Source organism: Ambystoma mexicanum, chromosome 4q, assembly GCF_040938575.1.
Source record: "Ambystoma mexicanum isolate Mex_15411 chromosome 4q, UKY_AmexF1_1, whole genome shotgun sequence".
Taxonomy (NCBI): Eukaryota; Metazoa; Chordata; class Amphibia; order Caudata; family Ambystomatidae; genus Ambystoma; species Ambystoma mexicanum.
Genome location: NC_090928.1, coordinates 1187467535 through 1187494872, shown reverse-complemented (window position 1 = coordinate 1187494872; position 27338 = coordinate 1187467535). Strand labels below are relative to the sequence as shown.

General features: G+C 45.4%; 1 protein-coding gene across 1 annotated transcript in view; it reads left to right on the top strand.

Annotated features, from left to right (window-relative positions):
* Positions 1-27338, top strand: part of DNAH8 (dynein axonemal heavy chain 8) — an 8835797-nt gene that overhangs the window by 3307901 nt on the left and 5500558 nt on the right. The window contains exon 25 of the mRNA XM_069608756.1: positions 683-779. Within this exon, the coding sequence (XP_069464857.1) occupies positions 683-779 (97 nt within the window). The remainder of the gene's footprint in view (positions 1-682; positions 780-27338) is intronic.

Below are 27338 nucleotides of genomic sequence, written 5' to 3'. Positions count from 1 at the left end.
GATTGAGATAATTTAGGAATTTGATGAGTTGGGGGGAGAGGGAGGAATTGTTTTTTGTTAGTGTTTTAGCTGATATATAGAGGATTGTTGAGTGGAGGTAATGAGGTTTTCTTGACTGCAGAGGTGATAAGAATGCTGGACGAGCTTGGTTTTACTAAGTCAAAATAGTTCGTATTTTAAAGTTTCTCATTGCTTTCTTTTCTGATTTGTATATTGAAATTGAATTATGAATGTGTGAGGTCTTAGCAATTTGTATTTTTTGTTGAGCTAATGATGATGAAAGTATATTCCGTGTGTTAAAATGATGAAAGTATTTTATCTATTTTAAAATGATATAATTGTTTATTATTCATGTTTTAATCTTTTTGTAATGTAAAAGTTCAAATATTGAACATAAACACAATAAAAAAAAATTGAAAAAACATATAGAGCTTTGGTAACATGACTGTAGTTGCAAACTTCGTTATCTGCCTACTAATGCTATCCATGTATTTGACGCTTTGGTTACTTTAATGTTCTACTGTGCAAAGCTGCAAAGACAAGAAGGGTAACAATGAAAAAACTGCACACATGGTATTTGCTACTAATCTTTTTAATTATTGAACGTCAAGCTTGGAAGAGATGTTGTATTATTGTTAGGCAGTCTGGTTATTTTTTTAAAACTTATTTTTATATGTCTTAGTTCCTTTGGGCGTAAAGGTTTATTTGGTGACAGCGACTCACCTGAAGATTATAATCCTTTAATAAAAACTGAAGTGCACTTAAACATTCCTAATGTGGTAAGTTGATATTTAGATTTGCAAAACATGTGTTTGTATGCTGTTTAATAATTTAAATGTAATGCTATTCATTTAACACTGTAACGTAACTATTGCCTATGTAACATATCTATTTTACATGTCTCAGCCTTTACTGTCTCTGGATTATAAAATAGCAAAACATTGGGGACATAACATCTTTACGCCAACAAACATTCCTATTTTCTAGTCGTATACTTACAGTGTTTGGTGTGACACAGTAACCTATGAGGATGTCAAAGGAAACTGGAGTCATCGAGGACGGAGGACGCTGCCCACTATGCAATGTGACCTCTTGTGGGGAGATCCCCAGATTATACCCACTTTCCCATCACTGCACCAGCAGCATGCCCCACAGCTAACACATTATAGGAGTTGCCTGTTGTGACTCCACACTATAAAATATGCTATGTAGGTATTAAGGTAAGATCCCTTGTAAAGGAGTGTCAGGGGGAAGTCATTTTGTGGAACGGAGACAGAGGACACAAGTGTAGGAGGAACGGTATAAGAAATGCAAAACACAAGGCAAGCCTGCCACTTGCTTTGTGCTTGCTCCATGAACCTGACCAACTAACACGTGAACCACATGCCAGGTACCACAGGGATGGACAGGCCCTGGAGTGGAGAATGGGATGGGTCCTAAGCAAAAGCAAGCTCTTGTGAACAAAGGGAGTTGAGCAGATTGTAGGTGCAGAGAGACATAAAGTGTGCACATGGAGAACACACACCTCTCAACTCTTCTTAACTGGTTTCTCTTTTGGTTTTGGCCCAGGTCCGAGTTATTTGTTACTTACTTACAATTCCGGATAGCTTCTTCCTCGTTCCTTCCTCACAATGTCTTTCTCGTATCTGCACCGGGTCTCCAGTGTCTCTTACTGGCAGTCTCTGCCTTGTTGAAAGTCACATGCTCTATTTGCCTTCGCTCCACCTCCACAAGGTATAATGTTGTCAGGGTGCTCCCTGTGCGCACCAGGCTCTCTTCCTTCTCTCCTACTGGTCACAGTAAAACATACATCTATTTTTAAAGAGACAAACGGGGAGTCTCTTCCGGTGAGGTTTCATTTGTCTCAACCCTTAGGGAGGGTCTTGCATAGCAGGCTCACCTCCCTAGCCTCACGGGCCCCCTAGGGGAGAAGGGGCAAATACCTGCAATTCGTCACACTCCTTAAAGCAATACCTGGAACATCCAATACCCTTAATACCATATTCATTAAACGTTCTAAACTAATATCCACTATTATCTCAAGGTTGGTTTGACAACACGAATACAAAACACTCAAGTTGACATGTGGGTGTGGTGGTCGCCATCACTGCATAGAGAAGAGAGAGGAAAAAAGTGGCTAGATCTGATGTCTTCAAGAGACCTTCTGAAAGAAGGAGACCTTTTCCCTAGGACAAATCGGGCTCCAACCTGGGAAAGAGATAGCTCACATGCAGTCATAGACCACATCTTTCTAACAAGATCACTAGTTTCCCAAGCTGTCTCATTTGAGGTCTTAAAGTTTAATGCCAGCGACCACAACCTCCTGGTATTTACGTGGAAATCTCGCCCAACTCCGAAACTGCTTATCACAAATCGAGTTGAGTGTAGTCCGCAAAGAAATTGTCTCAAATTGACTGCTAGATCTTTAACGGCCATAACTACAAATTACTAAAATAGGACAGAGGCATCACACTCAAACGATGTTCCAGTAGCGCCGGACTATCAGCCACTCCTGGTTCCGTACAAATCTATTGTCAACAAAGTGAAACCTTCTTCAAACTCCCTTAACCATGCCTACTGTAAGACTCTGGTAGGGAAACAACGGGACCTCGGGAAACTGAAGCGGCTGGCCCTTAAACATCCTTCACTAGCCAACCTCGAACAGCTACGCACAGCGGAAAAATCTTACAAATCCTGGGTAAAGAATTATCATCTAAGCCTCTACCAACAGGATGCTGAAGAAATGTTGAGGAACGTGAGTGGTCACAATCCTTGTAAGTTCTGGGCTTTACTGAGATCTGCCGACTCCAGTGTGGAGGATGCTCCAATACACAACATCGGCGAGGAGACCTGGATGAAGGTCTTCAAAAAATTATTTCAGCAGACGCGAACATCTAAAACCGCAGAGGAAAAAAGTCAAGTGGAACAATGGGCTGACCTGAGTGACAAAGAAGATATAATAGATGTCATTTGCAGACTCAAACCATCTAGAGCCCCGGGTCCGGATGGAATTACCAATAGTGACCCCAAACAGTATCCAGAGGAATGGGCGACCCTCATCAGTGCAATCTTCAAAAGATTCTCAGAATCAAAGTCCATCCTATTATCTTGGACCTCATCCATTGTGGTTCTGATATTTAAAAAAGGATGCAAAGAGGAGCCAAGTAACTATCACCCCATTGCGCTATTAGACGTGATAGGTAAGGTCTTTGGGCCCCTCCTACTAAAACGATTCCAGCTGTGGGCGAAAACTGCCCCATGTTCAGACCCTTTTCAAACAGGTTTTACTAAGAACATCGGGACCACGGCGAATATCATGTTCATGAGTGCACTGAAGAGCAAGATCATCGAAGGGGCGCCTCAAGTCTTTGTGGCCTTTATTGACCTGGCTCATGCCTTTGACCAGGTCAATCGAGAGACACTATGGAAGAAACTAGGTGTGTGGAAATGCCCTCCTGACATACTCCAACCCATTCGTGCCCTCCACAAGAACACCAGACTGAGAGTGCGGTTAAACCAACTGGGCTGGCTATCTGAGGAAGTTCCTGCTGAAAGAGGAGTCAAGCAGGGCTGTCCGCTAGCCCCGGCGCTCTTCATTGCATATATGGGCGACTTTAAAGACTCAGAGGCCACCATAAGATCCTTCCCGCCCACCATGGGTCTGACAAAAACCACGCGTTTGCTGTACGCCGATGACTTGATATTAATGGATTACACCTCAATGTCATGCTGGAAGGAGTCCTCGTGTGTTTCTCCTGAGAGAAATCTCCACACTTCATTTCATCAACTTATCTCTTCAAAACTTCTTCTTTTGTCAGATAAGTAAAAATAAGGGGGGAAACAAAATATGCAAGGGAAGAAATCCCTCTTTAAAGCCTGCACTAACTGTGGTTTAAGACACATTTTTGAGGGGGACAGGCATGAACAATGCATTTATTGCCTTCACCCACACCACTCTGCAGAACAGTGTGAAATGTGTCAAACTTTTAGCACACAAGCGCTAAAAGACAGTAAAAGATGCCTGGTATGCTGGCTATATGAGGGCCACTGCCCCCCTTCAGAGGCAGAGTCCTCAAGGAGCCTAGCAGCTCCCAGGTGCACAGAGAAAAGAGAATCTGAAACAAAAAAGGGCTAAATCAGCAGAAAGGCCAATCAAAAACACTTAAATTGGTAATTAAACGGATTTCCACAAAAAGCCAATCTCCGTTGTCATCAATAGCGGCGGCGACGGCCCAATCTTCGGCCTTCCCGCCAAGGGCAAAAGTACCGTCAGCAGCTCCACGCTCACCTACTGCAAAGCTGTCGAAAAAGAGTTAATCGACAGAGAAACGGTCGACGTTGGAGCAATCGGAAAAGCAGTCATCGGAACACTGCTTGACAAAGAGCAACCACTTGTCAATGAAGCACTCGTCGACGGACCGCTCGACGGCATACAAACTCTCGTCGACGGGCCAACGTTCGACGTCGGCCAAACATTCATCAATGACCCACTCGTCGACGGACAAACACTCGTCCATGGACCGCTCGTCCATGGACAAGAACCTTCACGTTCTCTCGTTCAAAGTGGGGAGTATGCCTCACCCAGCACCAAACATGACAGGAAGGCAAATCGGGTGGGCAAGCTCACAATGCAGACCCATCCCATCAGGTGCCACAACCCCAATCAGGAGAGCAAGAACAAATACAGCTCCAACCAATCACTGCACCACTCTCTCCAATGATGTACTCGCAGGTCATGCATGAAGACATCCTACAGTACCAAGTGGATTCTGAGTTTGAGGCACAGCATGCAGCGTCCCCAGTCTTCTCTGTTGACTCCATAATAATGGAAAAGCCTACACAATCTCCTCCACCACTGAGATCACCACGTCTCCCACAATGGCGACATACCCCCTGTTGATATTCCCCTAGCGTGCCCCCAAGAGCCGCTACTTAATCCGCAGTCATTGCTTTCACTGCAAGTTCTGTCCACACTTCAGAACTTGCTCACTCAACTAGACACCAGACTCCCAACTACATCACAGGTTCCTACAGCACAGCCGGCAACACTAAGGGTAATACTCATACCGCAGCACTAACAGACGCAAAAAACAGGGTCACCTCTGTTAATAGTGGACAGGAAACGGAAACACAGTGAGAGGTCACTCTCCCCGTACCATCGCAGCCCCAGGAAATAGCATGCATCCAGGCATAAAGACTCCAACATAGCGCAAATTCGCTGCACAGAGCGAGAGGAATGGGGATGTCACCAATACAGACATGGACCAAGGACCACAAGATACAATGTCCACCACTTCTAATGGATGTCCTCAGCAAGACGAATAATGGGATATGGACGATGACCAGTTAGATAACCAGGCAGACGAGATCCTGAAGCCATCGCCACCCGATGAAATTGGGGCATTCCACACATTAATCATAAAAGCATGCCAAGAATGTGGCCTCATCCCCTCAGAGGAGACACAAATTATGTTTTTGTTTGATCATATGAACAAAAGAAGAAAATCAATAGTGGCAATCCCAATCCTTGACCATGTGTGGGAAGAGGGACTCTGTACCATGAAACACGCTTTCACTGAACCAGCTTTTAAAGGTAGGCTGGAGAACAAGTTCAAAGCGCTGGATAGCACCTCTAAGTGTCTCACTTCCCAACCTTTTGCCAGAATGTGTCATCTCAGCGGCAGCAAGCATGAAATCACACACCCAAGCACGCAAGTGTACAGTGCCACCAGAGGCCGAAAGCCGGAAAATGTGCGCACTAGGAATAGAGGTGCTCACGGTGGGTACCACTGCAGTGAAAGCGGCCAACGCACTAGCAATTATGTCCATGTACGACCGTGAGATGTGGCACAGTTTATCGACTATTTTAGAGCACTTACCTGAGCAAAAACACGCCAAAGCAATTGCCATCTTAAAGAAAGGAGAGGAAGATGCAAACCATAATATCAATAATGCAGAGGATCTAGCCGAAACAGGTTTTAAGCAGATCAACCACATGTTGGTGCTACAAAGGCAAGGATGGGTACATTGCACAGATTTTAGACCGGATGTGCAACAAAAAGTGTTAGACATGCCATTCGAAGGTGACAGTCTGTTTGGACCCAAAATTAATGAGGCACTGAAGATAATTAAAACTGACATGGACACGTTCCGCTCTCTCGCCACTCTTCAAACCAAACATACTTTTCTTATGTTACGGGGAGCAGTGGAAAGGTTAACCTCCTTGGGAAATGCCAGAGGGACCAGACAATATTGGAAAACCTTGCAAAATTCACAAGCATACAAAAAAACATCCCAGGAATACCAACGACCAAGGAAATACAGACAGCAGCAACTGCAGAGAATATCCTCTGGCTCTGAGAGGGGTAGAGTGAAGCCTCAGGCCTGACTGTGTAACCCAAACAGCACCTGCGGGGGGAAAAGTATCACACCATCTACATCAGCGGCAACAAATACCAACAGACAAATGGGTTTTGCAGGTGGTCGCACTCGACCACCTGTTAGAATTCAACACCCATCAAATATCCCACCGATAAAACCCCCCACGCCGCATCTAAAAGTGCTCAAACAAGAAATAAAACAAATGTTAGCAAAAAACACCATACAAAAAGTATCAAAACAACAAAGAGGAAAAGGGGTTTACTCTTGTTACTTTGTGGTGCAGAAGCCAGACAAAAAGTAGTGCCCTATACGATATGTCTGCACTTACCCCTGCACTTCCCACAAGCTGGCCGCACTTTTTACTTATTGCTTTATTTATTAGATTTATTTTTTTTATGTCGATCCCATATACTGCACTGCCCCCTCTGCCATCACCCCTGCACTTTTCCCTTTCCTCCTTCACCTGCACTTGTACGATCTCAATGTCACATGGCCTATCGTTGTCTTCCCTCTGTTCCCCCTCCCTTGCCTCGTCACACCTTGAAACACTTGTGTGTAGGCGCATTATAAATGCCATATCATATCATACCTGCGCAAACTAAACAGATTTATCAAGAAGCAACACTTCAAAATGGTAACGCTACAAGTCATACGTGCAGTACAGCCACATGACTTCCAAGCGTCTTTAGACCCAAAAGACGCATATTTTCACATCCCGGGGCACTGGAAACATCAAAAGTACCAGCGTTTCACAATAGCAGGCCAGCACTATCAATTCATAATGCTCCCATTCATATTAAAATCATTGCCTCGACCCTTTACAAAATGCCTGGCACCAGTCGTGGCAGCCATCCGAAAAGGAGGCTGGCTAGTGCGAGCACAAACAATGGCGGGAGCACACACATCCATCTCAGCAACAATGCTCTTACTGCAGCAGCAAGGATTCGAGATAAACTTAGAAAAATCCTCTCTGTTGCCTTCCAAAAGCCTGTTTTTTCTGGGAGCTCACTTCACAACATACAAAGCCCTAGTTCGCCCCTCCAAGGACAGAATACAAACACTCAAGTTGTTAATAACCCCTTTTCAAGCTAGGAAAATGGTTATCAGTCAGAAAGTGCATGGGGCTCCTGGGAATCATGGCCTCCTGTATTCCCCTCATACCACACTGCAGGTTATAAATGCATCCTCTACAAGAGTTCCTTGTCAGCAGATGGTCCCAGATCACAGGGTCGGGGGACGACAAACTACAAATCACACCAAAACTCAAACACCAACTACAGTGGTGGGCAAAGAGAGACAACATCACTATAGGATGCAGTTTTCAAGACCCCATACTCGGCAGCACCCTGGTAATGGACGCCTTATTATCTGGCTGGGGAGCACATGTGGACTTTCTCCACATAAACGGCAAATGGACGCCACAGGAACCCAGTCTGCACATAAATATGCTGGAGCTCAGAGAGGTCAGCTGGGCGCTGAGATCTCTGTTACCAGTGCTAAAAAAACTCCACGGTTCTCATCCTGACCGACAACACCACAACAATGTGCTAACTCATAAAGCAGGGGGGGTCGAGATCTCCAACTCTTTCTCAGGAAGCACAAAAGATTTGGCACTGGGCCATCGTCAATGGGATAATGATACAAGTGTTTCACCTGCCAAGGATAAACTACGAGGTGGCAGACCGCATGAGTGGGAGCTATGCGACAACCAGCTCACTGGAGATGTCCCAAAGTCGATCTGTTTGCAATGAAGCAGAACACAAAATGAGACAATTGCCAGCCGGGTGCAGGAGCAAGGGTCAATGGGGAACGCGTTCCCATTTTCATGGACCGGTCTCTTTGCCTGCGCCTTCCCACCTTTTCCAATCATCCACAAAGTGATCCAGATGATTTAAACATGCACATGCAACTGGCTGAGACAAACATGGTACTCCGACCTCCTACACTTATTCAAAGGCAAACAAATTCTTCTCCACAATCGAGCCAACATAATATCCCAAAACAACGAAAAAGTGCTGCATCACGACCCGCATTCACTGAAGATGACGGCGTGGCTCCTGACTTCGTGGAGTTTGGACACCTCAAATGATCACAAGAATGCAAGAACATTGAGGGGGGCATGGCTAGCTGCATGTGAAGCAGACATACATACTGCAGGCTCCTGTGATCCGGTCATTGATATGCTATATGCTCTGGCTTAAATACTGCTAAGGGACCTAAAAACAGGCAAGCTGCAGCATGGAATACTCCAGAGGTTCGTGAGTGTGTGCAAGACCTCAGACGCTATCAAGGAGGGAGAAAGACTGTGTCAGCGATGAAACGTGTGCGAAGAGAGAAAATGGCGGCGAAGGACAAAGACTTTGGAAGCCACTTGGAGGTAACAACGTAGGGAGAAGGTAAAACTGCGTAGACGAGACAGCGTATTCCGCAAGAGTGCTACCGCCAGCAGAGCAGCCAAGGAACAGAGGAGATAGCGGGAAGCTGCACTAGGCTTTTGGGGAGATAGCGGAAGAATGGGGGTGGAGAGTGTCGCGACTCTGAAGAGCACCCACAGAGACCCGCTGCAACATGGTTAGAGATTATAAAGGAACGAGTCAACCAGGACCAAGCAGAGTCATCCGTGCATATAGACGACAGCTGGAGCAGACTGCAGCCGACCAATCACGCTTGAGAAGACGGCAGATCAGAGCAGGGGACAGAAAGCGCAGACCTCTCCCACGATGAACCTGAGACAAGGAAAGAAGAGAAGGACGGAGGGAACCGCCAGCGGGGGTGACCGCAGTCGACGAGAAGGCGGTAAGGAGTCAGGGTGGGGGGCCCCACACAATAGCAGTTGGCAAGAACTGTATGTTGGGGGGGCCCTCTCACCGCCCCTGGAAGGCTTGTGCCGTGCGAACCAAAAGCTGTGTCGGAGTGGACGAAGAGCTTAAAGGGGTGAACACCCCAATCAAACTCAAGGCCCCCATGGCGCGAGGCCACAATGCACCTGGGTGGAATGCCCCGGCTGGAGCTGCAGGTTATTTATAGAACACAGAGCAGCACAGAGTCACAAATAAGGGACGGCAAGCCATAGAAGCTTTGTAAGCAGAGACAACGGCTCCGGTGGGCAGGGCACCGCACCACCGCACAGTGACATACACCAAATAAAGCACACCAGAAGAGACAACACTCCCCGAGGATGAGACCTTTTTTGAGATATATGATCTTGGGGGCTACAACATTAGCAGATGGCATAAGCACGGGAACAATAACTTTCACCAGCAAACCAGCAGAGGTGGCGGCATACTAAAGCCCTGAATGTACTGTGGGCATAAGATCCTCATAAACACCCCAAGAGGGCACCAGGTCTAAGAGGGTGTCAGCCTCGGCAACGGCCGATGTTAGACTAGATAGCTGTGGAACCTGTCGGCCCACATTATACGTGGCGCAGTGGCAAAATCAGGCGCAGCAGAGAAGGCGAGGGTGAGTGCCTTGGCGCTTGCAAGAACCCCGATATACGGTGAGAAGCAGCAGTTAGGAGGTGCATGAATGCGTATGTGAAGAATTCTTTGATCCCGTAACCCAACAAAAAGGGTAACACCAGCGACCACAGGAGAGGGGCCACCTTTTCTCGGACCAGGGGACGCCGGGAGCCACAACAAGTACAGTCAAGAAGAATGACGACCAAAGGTGGAAAGTCCAAGCAAAAGCAGACCACAAACTTTTTTTTAGAAACTTTTATGAAGGGTCAAGCCAACAGACAAGATGCAGAAAAGGGAGATAAAAACACAAGGCGGGCAGCTCCTCTTTGCAGCATGGCAGAAGCAGGGAGCCAGCAGGTCCCGGAAGCCATCATGGCTCATCAGGCAACGTTGAAAGTCAAGATTTATGCGGTGGGCATTGATGTGGGGCTGCTTGGACAAGATGTCAGAGCCCTTGCAGAGTGCATTGTGACCCTAGAAGTACAAGTGAAAGAGAATACCGAGGCAAGGGGACGGATGACGAAAGATGTGGAGTTCCTCTTGCAGAAAGTAAAGTTACTAGAAGATACAGCAGAAGAAGCAGAAGGCTGGGCACGAAGAAATAACATCACGATTGTGGGGCTGCCGGAAGGAGCGGAAGTATCCGATCCCACCGCCTTCGTGGAGAATATGCTGCTTCAAGAAATAGGGGCAGGCAAACTTAGTCAAGGCTTCACGATTGAAAGAGCGCATCGCACCCTGGTTAAATGGCCACCGCCAGGTGCTCCACCGAGACCCTTGATAGCTAAGGTGTTGAATTATAAATATTGGGAGATGATCCTGGCCATTTCCAGGTCAGGAGGGACAGTTTAAAGCGTGTCAGCAAATATCTCAGTATACTCCGACTACACGTTTCAGGTCCAGAAAAAGAGAGCTCAATATGTTACAACGAAGGCCAGACTTAGGAAAGTAGGCCTAAAATATATGTTGATATACCCTGCAAAACTTAAAGTGATATACAATGGTACAGCCCTTTTCTTCGAGATGCGGATGGATGCACAAGAATGGATGGACAATGCTCAGATACTGTAAACAGCAGCACCAAGCCAGCATTCGTAGATGTGAGGGAAACAGCCCTGGCAGACTCCTGATAAAGAACTGACGAGAAACAAGATAGACATAACTAAATAGAAGAATGCTGTTAGTTTTGGTAGCAACTGGAATTGATAAGTGTTTAGTAACAATGAGTGATGATACAGCAGTAACATGAGCAACTCAGTGAGTTACGGACACCTGGTAGTGGGAACGCAGAGTGCGCGATCACTACCCCCCTGAGTGGTCGTTTTAGGGCCACTGTATAGGGTCCGCCCGTAGGGCACCAGGAGACTAGTCTTGTGGCCAGGTCGAATGGAGCAGAAATGGGGAAGTCCTAGCATGCTTAGCATAGCGGGACATGTTAAGTTTGTGTTTGGTTTGGAGTGGGGTTTGGGGGTCGGGAGGCTGGAGGAGAGGGAACCTGGCGCATATGATGGATGGTTGCATCGAACTCCTAGTGATGGTAGGGATGGGCTGGCGGCCTCATTGACACCCTGTCCGCGATATAATGACAGACACAATTAGGTTTATGACGTGGAATATCAGGGGGCTGAATAATTATGTGAAACGCAGAAGGGTGAGTATGTATATCAAGAGGAACAAAATAGGGATAGCATTGTTGCAGGAAACACATTTAGATGCGCTAAAGCAGAAAAGCCTAGCAAGAGCATGGGGTGGGGTGATGGTGGGCTCCACTTATTCGTCAAAGGCTAGAGAGGTCCTCATTTGGGTGTATCCCGCTATACCATTTAAAGTGCTGACCCATAAAACGGATGATGAGAGCAGGATGGTAATGTTACACGGAATGCTGGAGAACCAGGAAATATGTATTGTGAATACCTATGCCCCGAATCATGACGCCACAGTGTTTTTCAGATCTTTATATGCAAGGTTGGGGCCATACAGAAATGGGATCCTGATTTGGGGAGGGGATTTTAACTGCACACTGGACCCAACGGTAGCCAGATCAGATGAGAAACACAAGCGGCCGTCCCCTCCGGCCAAGGTGCTGCACTCGCTTCTGAAGCATTTTCATTTACGGGACCTGTGGAGGGGAGAGCATGGGAAGGTAGGGATTAATCTCATTACTCTGCCCCACATAAGGTATACACCAGAATTGATTACGTGTTTGCTAGTGCGGAACTTGGGATGGACTTCTCGGAGGAGGAATATTTAGCAATGGTGCAATGGTCTTGTCGGACCACTCTCAACTAGTGGTGCGATGGCGGGTGTCAGCTCCAACACCACCCATACCTACATGGAGGTTGCAGAGTGAAGCCCTGCTGGATAAATCATTCGCCAAGCATACCCGCAAGAGTACCGTTGAGTTTATCAGAGTCAACGAGGGGAGTGTGCAAAAGGTGTGCACGGTCTGGGAGTGTTACAAGGTGGTCATAAGGGGGGAAATGATTGCAGAATCTGGCGCTGTGCAGAAAACTAGTATTAATGATCTTGAGAATAATTAAAAGAAGTTGAAGGTATTGGAGAAGGGAGCCAAGAGAAGCAAAGAGCATGTGGAGGAAATGATAAAACTGAAGCAGGCATGCTTAATGCAATGGGAGAGGCTGGGGAAGTTTAACTACGCCAGATATCTGGAGAGGGGTCATGCGCAGGGAGACAAACCTGGCAGAATGCTGGCCTGGCTGTATAGACAGCAGGATGCCAGATCCCCCATATGCTCTATTCTTAACAAAGACCAGGAGGAGGTAAAACCGCAGGCTGTCATAAATGAGGTGTTCTGTGAGTACTACAAAGCACTATATATGCGGCTCCCCCACCGAGTCAGAAGGAGGATTTGCAGGATGTCCTTGACCTCATAACCCACCCTGATTAGACGCACTTCAGGTGGAGTCACTGGAGGCACCCATAACCCCAGAGGAGGTCATAGCTACGATTAGAACGTTACCTACGGGGAAGGCACCGGGTACAGATGGGCTCCCTAGCGAATTTTACAAGGCCTACTCTGAAATGCTAGCTCCATTGATGGCCAAAGTGTATACTGAGTCACATGTAGACAAGATACTTCCGGAGAGTCTGAGAGAGGCCTTGATAGTCCCGCTACTTAAACTGCATAAAGTAAGTACGGACTGCAGATCCTCAAGGCCACTGTTACTGCTAAACCAAGACAGTAAGATCCTCACAGCAATTCTGGCCAACAAACTCTGCAAGGTAATACATGTCCTGGTCCATCCAGATCAGACTGGGTATGTACCAGGAAGGAATATTACTGAGAATCTCAGGCAACTGCACCAGGTGATATACAGCACGGCGGGTCGCTCGAAGATTGTCCCGTAGCCTGATTAGATGCAGCTAAGGCATTTGATTCAGTACACTGGAATTGGATGTATGCCAAAATGATAAAGATAGAGATCGGGCCACAAAACAAGAGATGGGTGAAGTTGATATATACAGAATGAATGGCCAGAATTCGAACAGGGAGAACATTCTCAGACAAATTGCAACTGTATAGAGGCACGAGAAAGGGTTGTCCGCTCTCCCCAATGCTTTATATCATAGCGGCAGAACCCATGGCAGCATACCTGAGGCAGGAATATGGTAATGCAGGTATATATATATGGGGCGTAAAGCACGTGGTATCCATGTATGCAGATGACATGCTGCTGTATCTGTGCAACCCGGAGACGAATTTACCATACATCCTGGAGGTACCGGGCAACTCCAGTGCCCTGACGGGAATCAGTATAAACAAGATGAAGTCCTGTTTATTCCCGCTGGTGGCAACGGCGACCGTGGCTGAGGAGGACCTGCCGGCCCTTCCTCTGCTCTGGAGCAAAGACTCCTTTCGGTATCTGGGTGTTCACATCTATCAGGAACTGAAGCAAGGGCATGATTACAACACGGTTCAGGCCAAAACTGGACTGGAGAAGTCTATTAAGTTTTGGAGCAAGTTGCTGCTGTTGGTGATGGGTCGAGTGGCACTGCTTCAAATGGTGGCTCTGTCAGGACTCATGCATTATTTCGGGAACATCCCGTACAATATCCCAATGAGTTTCTTCCGAGAATTGGAGAAAATATGTAGGGGTATTCTGTGGCACGAGGCGAGGAACAGGGTGGCTTTGAGTATACTGCAAAGACCATATGAACATGGAGGGCTTAGGTTGCTGAATTTTGAACTATACTTCCTGGCTTGCCAGCTACAACATGTCCTGCAATGAATGGCTGATGATCACACGGCGGAAATGACGTTGTTGCAGCCAGAGATGAAAAGGAGGAACCTTAGAGACCTGCTTTGAATTCCCACAATGGAGCAAATCGGTTATCCTTATCTGATAGAACTGGGCACTCACATGTGGAGGAGGGCATGCAGAGTAATGCGGCTAGTATATCCGCTCTCTAGCTGCAGACACCAATAGCGGCATTCCTAGAGAGTAGACCTGGGAGCAGGGCAATAGTGCGATCGAGATGGGAAGCATGTGGCATAGCTATGGTGGGAGACCTATGGAATGAAAATGGGCTGATGACATTCGAGGAACTGCGGGAGACCACAGGCATACATGAGGGCCAGTTCCTATTGCATAGTACAGTGATGAATTTGTTAAGAACTAGATGGGCGAATTGTAATGATGAAACCATAGAGAACACCGAAGTTGAGACACTGGTGGCTGTGGCGGAGGGGGCACATGCGATCTCCAGGTTCTATGAGGTACTAATAGAGCACAACTCTAGAACAGACTTGAAGCGTAGGGGGAGATGAGAAAGGGAATTGGGAAAGATGTTCGAGGACAATGAATGGAAACAGATAACTATGTATCATAAGAAGGTATCCAGGGATGTCAGACTACAGCTAATAGAATTATATATTAAACAAAGAGCATGCCTTACACCCGCCGTGATTGCGACTTTCAAAGAGGCGAGTAGGCAAGTATGTCTGAGATCCAAGGAAGAACATGCTGGCCTCATACACATGTTTTGGGGATGCCCTATAGTACAAGGGTTCCGGAGGGTGGGTGGCACAAAAAGGGGCCCAGGGTGGAATAGATTTGGAAATGCAGACACCGGAAACATGCATGCTTGGCAGATTTAAGAGAAGTAAAAAAGATAAATCACTGAGTAAAATCAAAGATTTGATGTACATATTAGCTAAGCGCAGTATTTCAATGAGATGGAAAGATGCTAAGGAACCGAAGCGTTGAGGTATTGTGGAAGGCGTGGGAAAAGAGGGCCACAGCGGAAACTGGAGCATGGGAGAGAACATTGATTTGGGAATGGATATTCAAAGATGGATAGAACTAACTGTGACTTTGTTTACACGCTATAGTGATGATAATGCCACCCAGGACGTATTGGACGTACATGTGATCAGAAATGTGTAGTATGACCAGTAACGTGCTGGCTGAGTTGGGTGGGGGGTTGTGGTAGTTTAGATGTTAGTTGATAGATACGGAAATGTTAAGCCATATAGGATTGTGATGGTTGTTGTTGTAAATTGTTTTTACAAGAAAATATGTAATAAAAACCATTAAAAAAAAAAAGAATGCACGAACATTCTGGCCTCGGCACGAGCTCCGGCTAGAAATCTCTCCGATAAAAGCAAGTGGAAAAGACTGTGTGCCTGGAGTGCACGATAACAAAACATTCAACTGCTTTCCGCATGCTACAAGGCTATCCTACAATATCTCTTGGCATTAGTAAAAAGAGGGCTCGCCACACCTCGATAAAAGTATACCTGGCCGCCATCTCCAGGTACACCACAAAAAGGGGAAATACACCCCTCTACAGTGATCGACTAATCAAGCATTTTCTCAGGGGGTTGTTCAGAACCTTTCCACCGGTAAAAAAGTATCCCCCACAATGGACTCTATACATCGTCCTAGCAGGACTCGTGAGAGCACCATTTGAGCCATTGGCAATAACACACCTAAAAATGTCTTTCCTGGAAAGTGCTGTTCCGAATAGCCATTACGTCAGTAAGAAGGGTTTCAGAACTGCAAGCGCTCACAGTCACATAACCATACCTGTGCTTTTACAAAGATAAAGAGGTCCTTACAATCACCACACACTTTACACCAAAAGTGCCATCAGAATTCCATAAACATGCATCAGTTATAGTACCCGTTCTCTTCCAAGAACAAAAAACCCCGGCGGAGACTGCGTTGCACTGCCTAGATGTTAAAAGATCAAATACTGTCTACATAGGACAGAGTACTCAAGGAACTCACCTCAGCTGTTTCTAGCCTATGGACATCCAAACAAAGGAAAGGCCATATCTAAGAAGGGAATTGCAAGGTGGATATCCTCCACCATATCCTTCTGTCACGCCAAGGAGAACAAACCATTAACTGGACCAGTCCAGGCCCATTCAACAAGAGCCACGCGAAAGACATTTGTCAAGCAGCCACCTAAGTAGTGCCACACACCTTCACTATGCATTAGTGCCTTCAAGGACAGCACACTGCTGATGCAAAGACAGGAAAAGCAGTCCGGCAGCATCTGTTCAAATAAGGTAGGTTTTTTTCTACCACCATCTAAGTTCATACTGCTTTGAAATCTGTTCATAGAATGTGAATCTATGAAAGATCGACTGCTGGAGAAGGGGGTACGTGTCTAACCCATAACTCCATTTCTTCAGCATTGGTATCTTTCATATAATCACATGCGCCCTCCGGCCATCCCCTACGGTAAAAAACCCTCATCAGATACTCAAAATAAAGCATGTACTGGGTAGAATCTGAAGGGAGGCTGCAGGGGAGGAGCTACATAATTGAGGTCCTATTGGTGGACCCCAAAAGCACCCAAAAGGAGGAAGATAGGATACAAAAGAAACACCTAAATGTTTTTCTATATTTACTATGGTACGGGGAGGCCCAGCCTGACGACGGGAATTGCTCATAACATGTGAATCTATGAATTATACCAATGCTGGAGAAATGGAGTTACAGGTAAGAAACATACCTCTTTGCCTTTAAATTTTAATTTAGGCACGCATAGGCGCGAGGATAGGCCTGACGTGCATGCTAACCCAGCCCCACGGTGAGACCGTCAGTCCCTTTTACTGCGCAATGGGAATGGAGGCCTGCACCGCCACCGCATATTTTTTACTACTTTTTCATGCAATCTCTGCATACCTTTTTCCTAATATCTTATATTTCACCACAGCCTACAGCGTCCCTTGTACTCTGGCGCATGTCGGGTATTTCTGGCTTTGGTGGGTGTATATCATGCAGCACTCCTTTTCCCACCTCGAGTGCCCATTCACTCTGCTTAGAGTGCTTTTTCCCCGAATGGGATTTGTGTGCTGCGTGTGATGCATTGACTCCAAGGTCTCTGAAGAACAGGCTTGGGAGGTGGAGAGAAAACTTCTCAAAGTCACCAACAGACCACCTGAAGAGATGTACAGATCGGAAATCCAGGTAAGTGAGTCTTTATTATAAAAGGTATCACAGAAGGGGGAATCCTTCCCTGGGAGTTCTCTGACTGGGAGGTGTCGGAAAGACCCTAATACTGGTATCAGGCCTGAGGCTCAAGCAGCTACTGGTGCACGCGCCAAGGGGTCCGTGAATCCTACTTGGCCTAGTATCGAGGGATCTAAAAGCTCTACTACCGGACGTTCGTCCGAGGGGCCGACTTGCTCTGTGACTGGGCCTTTGCCCAAGGGTGCGCCTCTATCCAAGCCTACCAAAGCTAGCTTCAAGGTCCAAAAGAGAATCAATACTGTTACTTAGGGTCCAGTAAGTCCTCCTCTTAAGAGTGTCATGCCAGGGCATTGCTCCTGCATGTTCTAAAAATGTGCCACAGCAGTCTGATGTACACAAAATGGCACCAAGGCAGGAGGCAGCTACTGTCCGCTCAGTGTCTACTGACAAGGCGCTATCTTCTGTGGACTCTTCTCCATCTGAGAGAGCTACTGAGGGCTCAAGACCACTTTCCCATAGTTCGGCAAAGAAAGCATAAAATTCACAAACGAATACGGCAAGTGAGCCACGGGCAAGAGTACAATTGTCTAGTGGTGACATTCCCTGGCAAACTCCATACCCAACTTCTTGTAGTGCTCTTAGGTACTCCAAACCCTGGATGCAGCAGCCCAGACAATGCCCTTGGGCTCCAAGCACTTGAGCTTGGACACCTCATCAGGGTCTCCTCTCTCTTCGGTACAAGCTTCACCAGCCTCCGAGGACATATTTTTTGAGAGATTTCTCCACTTAATGAAGTCGCCTCAAATGACAGGCATTGTTTTTTTTTTTTGTAAACCTTTATTTCGAATGGATTGTGTCCGCCCACGTATTCCTCATCTCTAGATATCTTCCCTTCCAGCATTAGCTGTTCCTGAATTTTCTTTTTTGGCAGAGGGAGCTGTGCCTTGATGCAGGCGACTCGAGGGCTTCCATCTCGGGGTCAACGTCATCATCGGTATATATAGCACATGCTGCAAGAAATATGGCGTGCTTTGGTTTTTTGTCAGAACAAACTACAACACTCGAGTACGATGGCCTCATCTCCGACACCATCAACACCGAAGACCAGCTTAAAAAAATGTCACCACTGTAGCGCCAAAATGTCTCTCACGGATTATTGAGTGTGTTTGTGGTGCCTTGGCGTATAGCTTATGACTGGTAAGGCTCTGAAAGATTGGTAAGGGAAATTAGCAGTGGGTAGGGCCCCTACTAAATTCCTCTTGATGACTCCATCAAAGAAACACTTGTCTGACAAGTCAAGATGCTACTCGCTTCGAAGGAAGAGATCCAAAAAAGTGCTCACACTCCAGTAGCGGGTTGCACAATAGATCGCCTACTACTTCTTCATCTGAATCTTCACGAGAGAGAAGATTAACCTGCCCAACCAAATCCTCCACACCAGCTCAGTGCGAGGAATTCATACAGAAATGCTAAAAATATTTTTGAAAGTATCTCCGACCCCCTCGAAAGAAAATGAAAAAAGCCATGCTCCTGTTGTGACTTTCGAAAGCCGACAAGGAAAGGGCTAAGGCTAAATCCTGTGTGCTCTCGAGCCTGGGACGTACGCCAGAGAGTCCTCGAGAACCGTTGAGTTCCCGACACGAGTAAAAACCATCCAAGACTCCATTGAGTCGAGGGTGAAGCCCTTCAAGGTCTCCATCGACACCAACATCGATGCATAAATCATCTAAAACATCAACGCCATTAGCGTTGAGAGCATTGACGCCATCAGTGCCGAAGACGTTGACGCCATTAGAGAATCACCAACATTGATGCAGAATCACCAACATCGATGCATAAATCATCGAATACATTGACGCCATTAGCGTCGAGACCTTTGACGCCATCAGTGCTGAAGACGTTGACGCCATCAGAGAATCACCAAGCACACTGCCACAAGACCTCTTAGGAAGCACTTCTCCAACATGATTGTCACGCCTAAAACTCGTAAAGTCCACGCCGGGGGATCCAGTTTTCCTACACTGGCCGCCACACACTGGAACGCACTACCCACCCACCTAAGAATGACCGAGTCCCACCAAGCATTCCTCAAAGCTATCAAAACCAAACTGTTTGAAATGAAAATTTCAATTATCAACCTGTAAAGTGACGTCATTGTATTATTCATCTGTATGTAACTCTGTTCATATCTGCATGTCATACAGTCTGGTTCTGTAACCAAGAGACCTTTGGTCGCCCATTATCCTATTAAGCAAATCTTCTTACAAAATTATTGTAACAGCGCCTCGATGCCCCCGCGTTGTAAGTGCGCTATACAAATGCAAATAAATAAATAAATAAATGTCAAACCATGTAGGCCATCGGCACCTTTGCCCACTAAAACTCCAGTTATTTCAAAAGAAGTTGAACATTTCTACAAGGCTTTGTCAAGGAAGGATTTTTTCAAATCTGTATCCTCCATTTAAGGAAACTGGACCATTTGGTCTGCAGTTTGGCACATCTAACGTACCAGATGCTCTTATTTCTGAAGAGTCCAGGTTAAAGAACTTATATGAGAATCTTCAATCAGCTAGCTTGAGTGATACATCACCTGAACTTGAGTTTGGCAAGCCAGATTCAGCAGACCATGCATATGCCTCTTGCAGGCAACTTATGACCAGAGTTATTGATTTTCTGGGATGTGGCAGACCTCCTCCTCCATTCGAGCAAGACGTCTTGACAGCCATTCTCGACAAAGGTCCACAAAAGGATCCCGTACTCCATTTCATGTCGTCTTTCAAAAAAGGGTAATGGTAAATTGGAATGTTCCTGGATCAAGTCCAGCGGTAAATAAGAACCTCATCATAACGTACAGGCCTTCAAACAGCAACCCTGACTACTTTTCAAAGCACCCAAAACCATTGAGCCTGGTAGTTCAGGGAGCGACATCTACATGAAAACGGCTGCATTCCCAACCATCCCACCAGACAGGCATGAGCGTTTCGATGCTTGGGCAAGGAAGGCATTTTCTGCCGGGAGCATGGCTCTCAAATCTGCAAATTACACTTGCGCCTTAGTAAAATAGACATTCACCCTGTGGGATTGTATAGCTATAGCGGCTGACCATATTCCTCAAGCGGAAGAAAGAGACATCTTTCTGAATATTGTAAGTGACGGTAAGGAGGCTATATGTGAGTCTCTTCAGTCAAGACAGCACTCGGCTAATAGCATCAGCAGAGCCATGGTGGCATGCACAGTAATTTGCAGGTTTGCATGGTTGAGGAAGTCAGGTTTTGCAGTCCAGGTTCCTCAACATGCCCTTTGATGGCACGCAACTATTTGACAAAAGCCTGGGAAGTGGCAGACCGCAAAGGCGGCAACCAGATCCCTTGATGCAGCTATCAGACAGCCACAACCATCTCACCCCAGTGGACCATCTTGGAGGGGTAGGTCCTTTCTTAGGTCCTTTCGTTTCTACTCCTCAGTTGGAAGAGCAAGAGGACTGGCTGGTCAAAGGGGCCAAAGAAGATTCCCTCATGGAGGATGAGGGAGGGGTGCAAAGTCCACCCAAGCAATGGATACTTTACCATCAGCCTCTGCTTCAGTCACCTCAAAACCTCTCTGAGGCCTTATCCCACAAGACCCCGTTGGGAGGCAGTCTCTTACTGCATCTCGTTCTAGTTCTGGATCCGTTCCTTATGCAGGAAATATTGAGCCTGCTAGAGAAAGGTGCGAAAGAACCAGTACCTGCAATGGATAGGAACAAAGGGTGGTACTCTCTTTATTTCCTAATTTCCAAGAAGAATGGAGGATTGAGACCAATCTTGGACTTCAGATACTTGAACAAGTTCCTCAGGAAGAACAAGTTCAAGATGGTCACACTTTCTCAGATCCTTCAAGCCCTCCAGCTCCAGGATTGGATAGTGTCATTGGACCTTCAGGATATTTACTTTCATGTGCCAATCCATTGCAAGCACAGAAAGTACTTGAGGTTTGCCGTTGGTGGTTCTCATCATCGGTTTTGAGTTCTGTCATTCGAGCTGGCCTCCGCCCGAGGATTTTCACCAAGCTGATGGTGGTGGTGGCAGTGAGTCTCAAGAGAGGGGGGATTCATGTCTACCCCTACCTGGACAATTGGCTGATCAGGGCTTGTTCTCCAGAACAGGCATTGGAACATCTCAGCATAACCTGCCAATCTCTCCACAGACTGGGCTTCGACCTCAATTACAAGAAGTCCCAAATGATATCATCTTAAAGACTCCAATTCATTTATTTATTTGCATTTGGTTAAAAATAAACCTTTATAAAAATATACATTTGATGATTAAACAATTTCACAATTCCAAAGCAATCAGAACTGAATTCACAATTCATTACAATTACATTTAAATCCTAAAACTATAATACCAGTACGTTCTCACAAAAATAAAAGGTAAGCATAGACAACTAATCCGAAGAGTATATATACAACAATAGAAAGCACACAAATAACTAAATAACAGACATTCTTTAGATTTACACAAACAATTCAAACAATCTATTTACATACAAATTCTCCATATTCTGAAGATGTATTTCATTATTCTCAGCAACAAAGGGAAATTAAAAGAGCCTTTCCCAGGAACACTAGTATCAATGATTAACTCAATAGACACCTTGGGGGGTATTTAAAAGATCCCCCTCTACACTGATGCCCCATAGTTATGACAGCTTAAACACGTCATCACTTTCCCAGAAAAAAATCAATATCCAAATGTACTCATACAACTTCATGAATTCTTCTTAAAGATTTATTATATCACATTTTTCAGACAAGAATCTCACAGTTGCAGCTGAAGTCCCACCTTTTTGCCATAAAGCATGAGAGGCCAGAGTACAACCAAGTCGAGTCTCTCATGATTCCCCACAAATCTCCCAAAATATTGCACTCTACATGGGGTTAGCACAGAGCATTCCAGAAGAAGATGTTGTACATTTTCAATGGTGCCCACCTTTTTACAATGCCTACACAGAATCGAAGCTGTAGGGAGCTTCCCCGAATTTCCATAATCTCAACAGTTAATAACACATTAAACCGGAATCTCATAAATTAGTTTCTCCATTTTTTATTGGGAAAGCAAGACAAATACGCCCATGTTACCCAAACATTTATAATGTGATACGAGGTGGTACTAAAGAGTCGACTTGGGTACATCCTGCATCGTGGTTTCCCAATCAGCATTTTGAAGTAATTTCTTTATTCGTTGAGGGTTACCTAGTAAAGTTTCAGTATCATAGATAACTTCTTCTAGGAGCTGGCTAGACAAACAAGCGAGTTTACCTAGAAATACCAACTCGAGACTGTAGCACAACTTTGGGAAGACTGTAAGTTTATAAAAACGAAGAGGCACCCAAGAAAACGCACAGTATTTGCGCTCAACCATCCCCATTTGTGCTACTACCTGCTTGGCATTTAACAAAAAGTGGTTACGTAATTGACTAATGTTGGATTTGTCAAAAATTGTGAAGCCAAGATATAACATTGAATTTCTAATTTTACCTTATTTAAAAACCATCTAGAAGGACTCGGCTTTTTCCGCAAACTAAAAGGCATTACAATTAATTTATGAACATTTACTACTAGACCATTCAAGGTGATATATTTTGCAACCGCAGATAACAGATGTTGAAGAACCAGCAGAGTTTTATCCATCAATCGGAAGTCATCTGCGTAAGCACACTAACTTATTCTTATCCCTTCAATGATTGGGGAGATGAAAGAGGCTTTCTGTAGAGATAAGACTATGTCTGACATATAAAGATTGTATAAGGCCGGGGCAAAAATATAGCCTTGCCTTAATCCGTTAGAAGTCTTAACGGGAAACGATAAAAGGCCTTCATTATTTAAGTGAATTTGGATTTTGGATCCTTCGTGTAGATATATTAGAATGGAAAAGATGTCAGCTGGCAGACCTAGAGAATGCAGTTTTGTCCATAGAAGAGATCTGTCTACTAAGTCGAACACAAGAGATAAATCCATTGCTGCAAGATAGACAGGGGTCGCATTTTTTTTCCATGCCAGTTCTTGGAGCAAGGTTATCATGAGACCTCCTACCTCTGTACGGACCCCTTTTCTAAAGCCAAATTGTAAATTTGATATGATCCGCTTTGAGGTTGACCAATCTTCTCGTTGTTTCAATATCAGGCTTGCAAAAATGTTTGTTTCCGCATCTAATAATGCAATGGGTCGGTGATTTAGCGGTAGAGCTCTATCACCTTTCGTATATATTGGAACTATACAGGAGAGGTTCCACAAACTGGGAATATGTTTCGAATTGGACACATCTGCGAATATAACGTACGTGTACAGCATTTATTGAAAGGAGTGTTTTTCCGCTTGAATGTTTGTTTTCCACTGCAGCATTTCAAGAGCCCTGCGTGTCCTCAGCACTGCGAGCAAAGCTCTTGCTGAGGCATTTTCGCTTCCTGGAGGAGGCGGACCTGACTGCGGTCACGTGACGGACCACGTGACTTTGAAGGTCCATTTACTCTCGGCCCAACCACCCTTGCGGCGTTAAGCCCTGGAGGCAGTAAGGGCTTGGGGTTCTGTTTTGCTGTTTGGCTGTGACCTGTGACTGTGCCCTTGCAACGGCCCTGTGAGTATCATAGACTGTGGCTATAAGTTACCACTCCACTTGTGTGAACTCTAACCAGTACTCAGGGTCAGGGGGGAGAAACAGACTCTGGCAGCTCCTCAAGCTGTCGGGCGTTCCTTACCCTGATACTGAGTGCAGCCTCAGTCGTCTCCTGATTTCCTGGAATGATTACCCAGCATATGACTTTTAATATAATACTCTAGGGGCCTATTTTGGATACTTTTCTTACCTATTTCCTTGAGTTTAACAAAGGACCCATATTATTCTGTGTTTTACATTTAATCTGTATTTGAGGTACTGTTACGTGTCTTTTCGCCGCTCTCCCTATTCAGTGCATTTTAATAATTACTGTTTGCTACTTCACTGTTCTTAGTATCTGTGACCTCTACTCCCTGTGATATTTATTTTAATATTAATTTATAACCTCTAGCATCTTAGCATTCACTGAGCCACCTTGCTGTCTCCCTTCCAGTTCTCCGCCTTGTACCAGGCCACTATGGAGGCTTCTTTTGACTCTACCCTTCCTCCTGAGGTGGTTCCTGTCCCTACTCTGTTAGACTCTACCCCATCTATGAACCCTATTACTACCCCTCCGGGTAAACCACAACATACATTAGTAGAGAACCCCCTGGTCAGCTCTCTACAAAAAAGTGTGGCCCAAGCCCAAATCCATTCAAATGATAGGTCTGCTGTACTCAATCTGATGGGTATCATCCCACGTACCCCAATCAATAATGGCTGCATCTGTTTTGGAAAACAAGATATCTCCATAAATGCACAGGAAGAACGATGAGCAGCTACTATAGCTATGAATTTGGAGGAAGCTGGTTCCCGATCTAGGGCAAGGGAGGGTATGGAGCATCTGAATAATAGCTTGGTGAACAATATACACCCAACCCCCGCCCAATTACAACCTAGGTTACCCCTGCATATACCAATGATGGATGCCCCTGACAGGAACTTTATAGAACCTCCTGTACTATCTAAAGAGACGATTGTTCTACAACTCCCCCCATTAGAGGACTATGGGAACCAGGGTGGTCCTTCTGTCAAGTTAACACCGGAGGTACCCTCCTCTAATGGGGAGGCCAATTACACTTCCTCTATTCATGTTAATCTTTCTGCTATCTCTGTACCTGCTGCTCCTACCTCGACAGTGAAACCCACTGTTTTCAAAACTCCACTTACCAAATCTTCTCTTCATACACCCAAAACAAAACCTAGTATGGGTAAACCTATTCAAGGGAAAGAAATCTCCAATTTCTTTGGTAAAAGGACTGCCACTAGTACTCTCATTAAACCTCCACTTTCAGTCCTAACAGTGTCTTCCTTGGACCTTACGCATCTTGAGAATGTAGCAAAGAAATTGGAGACTGAAGATCTTGCTGATAACGATATCAACGATATTAGTATTATTGCATGTGCAGACAAGGCAATAGCTGAGGGTCACTTGGAATTTAATTCCATTAATACTAATATTGTAACCCAGCAAACTTGTGATACCTCCTATATGGGTTCTCCTTCAGAACTCACAAATTTTATTGATGAGTACACAGAGAAGCAAAAATGGCTTAGTGAAAGGGGCTTATTCCCAGATTTACAAAAGGATCATGTAAGTGAGTCGTTCGTACACCATACCCTTAATGAGGCAGATGATAGAAAAAAATGTACTCAACCTACATTATCTGTACTCAATATGGTTCTTAGTTCGTTTGTGAGTCTGTAAGATAACATTTGGTCAGAGGTTAGATCTCACTCTCTCCTCCTCTCTGAAATCTATACTAGGCTAGAAAGTCTAGATAGATTTGAAGAGTTGGTTAAAATTATTAAGGAAGATAACCCCTCAATAATAAAACAATGACCACACTCTACTCCTCATAGGCAACCTTATATGGAAGGGCCTCTGGTTAATAAAGTGCCTAATGTGTAGAAAGACAGTACTCCGGGGGTCGTTCTTAATATGCTTCAAGACAATACTGTCCCTCCTTGTTCGGACAGAGGCTCTGTTGACCAATCTTTTCTAATCCCCCCATCGATCCCTGAGGGCGTTTTAGTGTATCCTCCCCCGGATGCTAAACTTTGTGTCACTCCCATAAAAGAGATAGTGGAAAAAGCCCAAGAGGGGTTGACTCCTAATCTCCCTGGTTCCATTCCTCAGGGACTCTATGGTAAATCTATTACATCGGAAGCTGCTGAACCACCCAAAGGAGACACTGCTGCCCCCCTTCCCGTTTCTATATTAGACCTTCCCTTGGAGAAGCCTCTTGACTGTATCGATCTCACTAAGGAAACGGCATCCTTAAAGGGCTTTGTTCATATAGGTAATAAAAAACATATCCAACAAATAAAGAAAACTAAAAACCAGAAGAACTTGAAAAAAATGAATTCTTTCTCTAACAAATTCTTTAAAAATCTGTCCATGGCATGTGCTCCTTTGGGTTTTACAACTTCTTCCCTTCCGAAGGGGGTTAAGACTCAGGGGGAATCAGCGATAACTGATACCGCTACCTTTAATGCGGTTGTTGTCTCTGTTGGTTCCACCTCTGTTCCGACTATTCCGGCTGTTTCCGGTCATCCCGAAGCTTTGCCAGGGAATGCTATGTCAAAGGATATTATTCCCCTTGAGGAGGTGGGCAATATAATCCAGGGGGGAGGAAACTCATGATATATGCCATCCAAAGATAATTATTCAACCGGAGCCTTTACATAACATTGCTCCAGTTATTTTGAATACACAAATCACAGGTAATCCATTGCCACTCGATCTGATTGCAGATCCCTCAATTACTATGGGTAACACCCAAAATGGTATAAACCCTACCCTCCCTGAGCCCACTCCCCACCTGGTAATAGCAAATCTTGTCAATCTTGACATGGTGAAACAACTATTTCAGGAGTTTGTGAGCTCAAACTCACTTACTGGGGTGGATTTCAATTTGACTTCAGGCTTATCTCAGGTAAGGGTTCCCATAACAACATTTCCTCCCACAGATGGTCATCCATTCTGCCATTCTGATGGTCACTCGACCAGTAGAGAGTCTATAATGGAAGAGCGTGTTATGGGAGTAGAGACCAGTGGAGGGTCTCTATGTTCCCAACTTTTCTAACTTTGCTCACCCAAAGCCCTCAAGTGGCCCTGTAGCTCTCTCCACTGGGCCCGAACCTACCCAAAATAGGAATTCTCCCAATCTGTATGAAATGTAGGACCCCAAAATAGGACTATATTAAGGGGCGCTAGTGGTACTGCTCTGGAAGCTGACTCTCTGAGTCAATTTATAAAAAGTATTACTGACTCTTTACCTCAATCAACTGAGGTTAAAGAGTCTATCGAAACTTTGCAGCTTGCTAGTTTATGGGGTCAAGATATGCCCATCTGTCTTAATCGTGGAAATATTTTAAAAATCTTCCACCAACTTCCTTCATTCTCACTTATC